Source organism: Sinocyclocheilus anshuiensis, unplaced genomic scaffold, assembly GCF_001515605.1.
Source record: "Sinocyclocheilus anshuiensis isolate Anshui unplaced genomic scaffold, SAMN03320099.WGS_v1.1 scaffold1152, whole genome shotgun sequence".
Lineage (NCBI taxonomy): Eukaryota > Metazoa > Chordata > Actinopteri > Cypriniformes > Cyprinidae > Sinocyclocheilus > Sinocyclocheilus anshuiensis.
Window position 1 is genome coordinate 119,364 of NW_015551083.1, and position 7,884 is coordinate 127,247.

Below are 7,884 nucleotides of genomic sequence, written 5' to 3' on the forward strand. Positions count from 1 at the left end.
CGTGTGTGTGTGAGTGTGTGTGTGTGTGTGAGTGTGTCTGTGAGTGTGTGCGTGTGTGTGTGTGTGAGTGTGTGTGTGTGTGTGTATGGCTCATTGATCAGTGAGTGACAACAGCACAGTTCATTTACAGGTGGTGTGTGTGTGTGTATATGCTTCTGGTACATATACATCTATTGGCATGTATGCATAAAGGGTCATCTCATTCTAGACACACAGTTCTCTTAAAAAGCATTGGTATACAATATTTTTCTTATGTACAATCATTGGAAAGAGGAAATGAAAAAATCACCATTTCTCGCAGAGAAGATTAGTAAAACGTGACGAAGTCACCATAAAAGAGTAAGCAACTCCTAGGAGTTAGTCTTTCAAATTTCCACTAAATTTCTAGTTTTTATACAGGCACGAAGCCTTGATTTACTGAAGAGATACAGTATTACTTTAAGTGCCCTATCTACAACAGTTAAGCATGGTTTTACTACTGTGTACCGTACAACACAATCTCCTGTTTTTAAGTCTGTTGTAGCTTCTCTCGCATAAAAACATATGGTAACTAAAGTACGAAATCAAAATATCCAGAGTCTTGTCGTTGGTAATGACAGTTAACATCCCAAGACTAGTGTTGAATTATATAGGTATCGTGTTTAAGGTAAATAAAAGTGAAACAGTCAGTGATCAGTAGTGAAACACTTAAACAGGTGAGGCACGGGTCACGCTCGCCTTCTCTTAAAGGGATCGGTTGAGATCTTGTTGGCGTCGCAGGTCTTCATATTAGTTGACTGCAGTGAAGCTGCGAGCAGAAGATGCTCCGCTCTGTTGACTTCATTCAGTCTTCATTTACTCAGGCTCACATTGCAGCAAGTGCATTATTAGTGCAAGAAACGCTTTAGTTTGGGGTGAGAGTCTGCACGTAGGGTTGGGCGATTTTTCGGTTTCATCGATTCATTTGAAAGTAATGTTTTGCCAGGTTTGAATAAAAATATTAGCAAATGTTACAATTAGACACGCTGACAATCCGCCAGTGCTAACAGCTGATAAAGCGCGTGACGTGCTCTTTGAAGGAGTGTAACACATTGCAAATATTCACACAGAATTTGTTTCTGCGCTGAAAACACGAGGCGCTGCAGTGGAACAGGAAAAACACAAGGTTAAGAGACGCGAGTTGAGCTGCTTTTAACTCGAGCACCACATTCTTAGAATGCCATTTCATGTGCGTAATGCTGCAAAAGACGCGAGCGCAATGGTCAAAGCACAGGTTTACATATAAAAACACTGGAAAAGCAGAAACCTGTGCAGAACTACTGCTGTATGTCTGATATTTGATTTTTGCACGTTGCTGACAGACTGAAAGCTATAATCGCATGCTAATGCTGTTATACTTTGAGTCATTTTGATTTGAATCGCCTTGACTTTTTGAGTTGACTTCTAAAACGTGTGGTACACTTGAAAAAGAGCTTTCTTTAAATGCATGGTTTTGCAAGTTTGTAAGAAAGTGAATGTTACTTGAATCCTGTAGTTATGTTTTTAAGTTGACTAGTTAAAATCGACATTGCTATCAAGATTTATCTTTTTGCTGCATCGCCCAGCCCTACGTTGAAGAGCTATGGACAAGATCAGGCTGAGTAGATGACGACAGAATGCAGCGCCTGCTTCAGAGCGGCGTGTCGTAGCAGTCCGCAGGTCGCTCGCTCTTGTCCTGCTGATGTTGTTTCATGATCTCCTTCACCTCCTCCTCCAGCTCCGGAGGGATGATGAATTGGTCGTCGGGGTCAGGCTGAGCCGACGCCGTGAAGTAACCCCCAGGTTTCTTTGAAGGTGCTTCAGCCGCCACCTCAATCAGGTTGTGGCTCTGCTCCTGCGGCGCCACCGAGCCGTTTCCCCTTCGCTTCCCCAAGGTCTTGCTCCAAGTGTCAGCTCCCGCGAGATTCCCGGCCTCCTCCGGAAGCTTCTCCGGGGTGCAGGGTGGAGGAGGTGGAGGCAGCAGACAGTGGACATCGGCTTCCACTTCCACCCGACTGCCGTTGGAGAAGACGCCGGCGATGGGCTCCTCGTCCTCGCTGTCCAAGCCGTTGTCTGAGAGCGCGCTGGAGAAGGTGGCGCTGGAAAGCTGCCTCTGGAAGGAGCTTCCGGAGTTGGGAGCAAGGTGGAGCGAGCAGCAGGGGAGGCGCGGGTTCAGCTGCAGCTGCGGCAGATGAAGGTGGAGCTGCGCCTCCTGCAGCAGGAGCTGCGGCTCGTCTGAGGACGCGGTGGATCCCACTTCGGAGCTCATCTCGGAAGCACTGACCTCAGAGCTGATCTCGCTGCAGGAGGCCGGGTACAGGCTGGGGCTCGGCGGGGGCTGCGGCGGTGCATGCATGCTTCCGGAGCCAGGCTCAGCGGACGCCGCGCAGCAGCAACAACAACAGTCTTCAGCCACATTGAGCTGCACCACCACGGCGCTGAGGCTATCGGTGCAGCCATATGATTGTGCAAGCGTGCACAGCTTCTTAGCGGCCGCCAGCGCGTCGGGAACCTTCCGTACGGCTTCCACCGCCTCGCTGGGGTCCAAGACTTCAAACAGACCTCTGCTGCCCAGGATGAAGAACTCGTCTCTGGGGGTCAGCGGGAGCGTGGTGACGTACGGACACGGTAAGACTGCTGGGTAGAGGAACGAATAGCCCATGATGCGTGTGGAGTCTGTTACGCCGTTCACTTTGTTGTCCTGTTGGAGAAGGGGAAATCGCCACAGTGGCGTACACAGTGCTCAGTGTAGTTATTCTAATAATAATAAAGCAATAAGCCCCGTGAAGCCGTGGTTTACAGTGAATTTATAACAGCTAAGGGGTGTTGTTAGGTACGACGCCCCTTAGCTGTTATAAATTCACTGTAAACCACGGCTTCACGGGGTTTATAGCTTTTATAAAACGGTTATTCCATATACGTAGTAAGGTTTCACAAAATAAAACAGAGCAAATAAAGTGTAATGATATTAATAAAAACAGTATTCTTCCACCAAACAATGTAGCTCCTCAGAAACAGTTGTGGTTGCAACAAAGTGGTTGCCGAGCAACAGACAAACGTAAACAAAGGTGTGTGTTACTTTGTAGAGTAATTTACAACAGCTTCGAACGCGGCTCAGCCAATCAGAATCAAGCACCGGAACTATCCGCTTTATAATCGTTATTCTAATACAACAACAACATTCAAAGACTAGGATGATGTGAGTTAAAGGGACGGTTCAGCCTCAAACCTGCATGACTTCTGTGAAAGAAGATATGTAAAGAATCGTTCAGCTGTAAACAAACAGTCACCGAGGTCAAACAGTGTCAAACTCCAAGAAGAACATACTGTGCTAAAAAAAAAAATCAGTCTAGGATTTTTTTGTAAATTTCACGATTATAAGGAAACGGCAAGTTACACGTTGAATTAAACAAGAAATTTTCAAGCACAAAAACTGAAATAGTATTTTCTTGTAGAACCTACCCCAATAATCTTTGTTTTATTTACAACAAATCTTTTTTTATAGTGTATAAAAGTGGTTTTGCTTCAGGTCTTGGTTTGAAGTCGAAATTTGAGTTGTTGTTTATTATTATTCACTTGTTTGAGATGCTCGAGAGTGAATAACTTAAATTTCACTCTGTTCAGTGTACAAAGTGATCGTGTTACTTCAGAAGACTCGTTTATGTCCTTTTAGGAGCCTGAAACTGTTGGACCCCATTAACTACTGAGCTGAAAGATTCTTCAATTATCTTTTGTTTCTCATGAATTTAAATTTTTTTGGTGAACTAACCCTTTAACTTCTATAAAAGATAGGGAATAGATAAGCAGAATCCACCTGAAAGTCAACATGAAATGCCATTTTACTTCCTTAATGTGACTCTCTTCTTTTCTTCTTGTGATGATGTAAACTGGACGTTTTATATCAGAATATCTGAATGCGAGCCTCCACGTACTCCAATGCTAATGTTGTTTTCCAACACCATTTGGAAATGTTGTTTTCTTTATTCACCGCCCGGAGCCGTGTGGGACACTTTTTATTACGGATGGATGGGCTTTATTGGACTTCTTTTGGACTGTTGAAAAATAACACCCATTCACTGCCATTATAAAGCTTGGAAGAGCCAGGACATTAAAATTTTGGGCTACCATCCACTCCCATTATAAAGTTTTGAAGAGCCAGGATGTTTTTTAATATAACTCAGATTGGATTCGTCTGAAAGAAGAAAGTCATGCACACCTAGGATGGCTTGAGGGTGAGTAAATCATGGGGTCATTTTCATTTTTGGGTGAACTATCCCTTTAAAGTAATTACATTTTGATTCAAGAGACAGTTTTGTTTTTTTATAACGTGCACAGATGAATAGTCCGCAATAAGTCAATCTCACGTTGACTTCAGTGCCGGTGGACAGCGTTGCTGGTACCTCAGTGATGATGGCTTTATGCTGCTGCACGCGGTTGTGTTCCTCTCTGATGCTGATGTTGTGCAGCAGTGACAGCGGAAGCGCCTTGCCGTCGCGGCACAGCACCGCCTGACACTTGCCCACGTTAGCAGCGGTGAGGGTGAAGCAGCCGGCGGGGTCAGTGGGGTCGTGCCGGATGTGACAGAGCGCCGCAGAACCGCCCAGCTTCTGCCCTGCTGTGCCCAACTTCCTGTTCAACCCAGAGCGAACGGACAGACGCATTTATTAGGGCCGTCAAGTGATTAACATTTTTAATTGAATTAATTACATGTGCCAATTAACCGAAGTAAACGCAATTAACCGCATATCAAATTTGGCTGAGAAATTAATTCATTATTGTGTTAGATGAGAAAAGCATTGAGTAGATATTATTACAAAATAATAGCTTTAGAAAGAAATATTTTGATCCAACATTGCATAGATAATAAATAGGATTTTTAAAAAGTGAATATTGAAATGATCCTTTAAATATGAAACTAAAGCCCCAGTAGGTGGCGGCGAGTCACCGTCTTAATGAGCGAGCCATTGAATCATTCGTTTAAACAGCTGATTCATTCAGAAATGAAGCAAGCGACACTGAATCATTGACTCACTTGGCTTTGTTTGGAACTGTTTGTTTGCAAAATTGAAACAAAATTTTACAATATAGCGTTTAATACAAATTTAATACAATATTAACTTCTAGTTTATTGAACTGTGTATAAATCAATATGACATCTGCAGTGGTGCTGGTGTGATATTGCTAAACTATATCAAATGATAGAAATATACACTACCAGTCGAAAGTTTTTAATGTTTTTTAAAGAAGTCTCTTCTGCTCATCAAGCCTGCATTTATTTGATCAGAAATACAGCAAAAGCAGTAATACTGTGAAATATTATTACAATTTAAAACAGCTGTTTTCTATGTGAATCTCTGTTAAACTGTAATGTATTTCTGTGATGCGCAGCTGTATTTTCAGCATCATTACTCCAGTCTTCAGTGTCACATGTTGTACATTTTTTCAGGATTCTTAGAAAGATCCAAAGATTCTTTTATCTGAAATAAAAGCTTTTGTAACATTATACGCTCTACCATTCAAAAGCTTGGAGTCAGTATCTTTTTTTTTTTTGGGAAAGAAATTATAGAAATTAATACTTTTATTTAGCAAGGATGCTTTAAATTGATCAAAAGTGATGATAAAGACATCTATAATATTACAAAAGATTTCTATTTCAGATAAATGCTGTTCTTCTGAACTGTCTATTCATCAAAGAAACCTGAAAACATTATACTCAGCTGTTTTCAGCATAATAATAATCAGAAATGTTTGTTGAGCAGCAAATCAGCATATTAGAATGATTTCTGAAGATCATGTGACACTGAAGACTGGAGAAATGATGCTGAAAATACAGCTGCGTATCACAGAAATACATTACAGTTTAACAGATATTCACACAGAAAGCAGTTATTTTCAATAGTAAAAATATTTCACAATATTACTGCTTTTGCTGTATTTCTGATTAAATAAATGCAGGCTTGGTGAGCAGAAGAGACTTCTTTAAAAAAAAAAAAAATGTTTTCGACTGGTAGTGTAAGAGGGTGAATTTTTGCCCTAATATCTTGAATTTTATGCTCATCACTGCATTCTAATAGACTCGTCCTGCATCACGTTCATCAGACACGAACTACAGGTCTGGACGGGGCGCTGCATTAAATGCTCTAACATTTAGTATTCCTCAAAACGTCCTTCTTTAGCACTAATTGTGTGTGCATTACCTCTGCATGACGAGGAAGGTGTTGGTCATGTAGTCTTCCTCGCTCTTGGTCCTCTGCAGCTCCTCGGCCAGTATGTCGTTCATGGTGCACTGCAGTAAATACGGCACCTCCACGTTCCTGTCTCCGTCAAACACACCGTACAGAGCCTCTCTGCTGCCGCAGAAGCTGTTCACCGACAGCGCCGCCACACACAGTCTGCAGACACACACACACGGTCACTGACCGACACACACAGTCTGCAGACACACACACACACGCACACGGCCACTCACCCACACGACACACACAGTCTGCAGACACACACACACGCTCACTGACCGACACACACAGTCTGCAGACACATACACACGCTCACTGACCGACACACAGTCTGCAGACACACACACACGTCACTGACCGACACACACTGTCTGCAGACACACACACACACTCACTGACCGACACACACAGCAGCTCCGAGCGCTGAGATGCACAACACACTCACTTGTTTTTGATGCCCGAGGCTTCGGTGTAGCCGTGACTCCAGACAGCCGGCCCTCCTGCCGCCTCATTGGCTGAGAACGAGGAAGGGGGCGGGTCGATCCGGAAACAGCGGATGTTACTGAAAAGATGTGGAAGTGATTATTAAATGGCACACATCTACACAAACATGGTCCAAACAAACACTTCACAAGTCAGTAAAATGGCTTTGGCGAGTAAATAGAACAATGAAAATCAGTGGCTGGTAACTTTTTGAGGTGTATTTAGTGTCAAGCCACTGAAACCGAACCAGCATGATGCTGTGTTTTTATTTCAACTACAACTAAAACAAACATTAATAAAAATTATACAGACAAATAAAATTTAAAAAAATGAAAATGTCCAAAACACAACAAATTTACTAAAACTTTATAATTAAAATGTATTCAAAACGATTCAAAACATTAATAACAAGCTACAAACGTGTCTCAAAGATCCTAAAATAACACTGGGCCAAATGAAGACAATTCAAAGACATTATTATATCAGATTATGTCAAAAGCATTGGACAGATGTTAGAAAAAATGGCTTGACAGTATAACAATTTTTTTTTTTTGCATTTTTATTATTATTTGTGCATAATTTTTGTAATTACACTAAACTAATGTGTTAATATGACAACACAAATTGAAGAAAAAAACCTGACAGAAGTGTGAAACATTACTTGAGCTGCTCGAGGGTCTTGTGGTCCAGATTCAGACGCAGGTTTCCCGTCAGATCCAGCTCTTGGAGTTTATGAGGTAGACTGTCAGGTAAAGTGATCTCACGCAGCTCGTTACAGCTCAGATCCACGCACTACACACACACACACACACACACACACACACACACACACACACACACACACACACACGTTAACGGCACACAGGCTGTGGAGCTCACTGCTTCGAAATCCATAACATCATTTACATAACCGCAGATTAAACATCGCACAGCACAGGACAGTAAACAGTTCTGCTGTACTGAGATACTCAAAAACTGGTGAATTAAAAACAGTTCTGTCGAATTAAATGAAGTAATGTGAAGTAAACTGAAAACAGCGTTCTTCACACAACTTCTGAAGTTCCTCTGTCGGTGTTGAATCGAACATTCTGTGATGGTGTTGATGTAATGTAATGCTTATGTGTGTGTATAGTGTGTGTGTGTGTGTGTGTGTGTGTGTGAGTGTGAG

At 42.3% G+C, this 7,884-nt stretch overlaps 1 protein-coding gene across 1 annotated transcript in view; it reads right to left on the reverse strand.

Annotated features, from left to right (window-relative positions):
• Nucleotides 1-21: 21 nt before the first annotated feature.
• The window catches only part of phlpp1 (PH domain and leucine rich repeat protein phosphatase 1), a gene marked incomplete at its 5' end in the record, with an annotated part of 20,414 nt that continues 12,551 nt past the window's right edge, over nucleotides 22-7,884 (reverse strand). Inside the window, 5 exons of the mRNA XM_016452612.1 lie at nucleotides 22-2,698; nucleotides 4,398-4,626; nucleotides 6,195-6,389; nucleotides 6,679-6,795; nucleotides 7,378-7,508. Of these exons, the coding sequence (XP_016308098.1) occupies nucleotides 1,649-2,698; nucleotides 4,398-4,626; nucleotides 6,195-6,389; nucleotides 6,679-6,795; nucleotides 7,378-7,508 (1,722 nt within the window). The remainder of the gene's footprint in view (nucleotides 2,699-4,397; nucleotides 4,627-6,194; nucleotides 6,390-6,678; nucleotides 6,796-7,377; nucleotides 7,509-7,884) is intronic.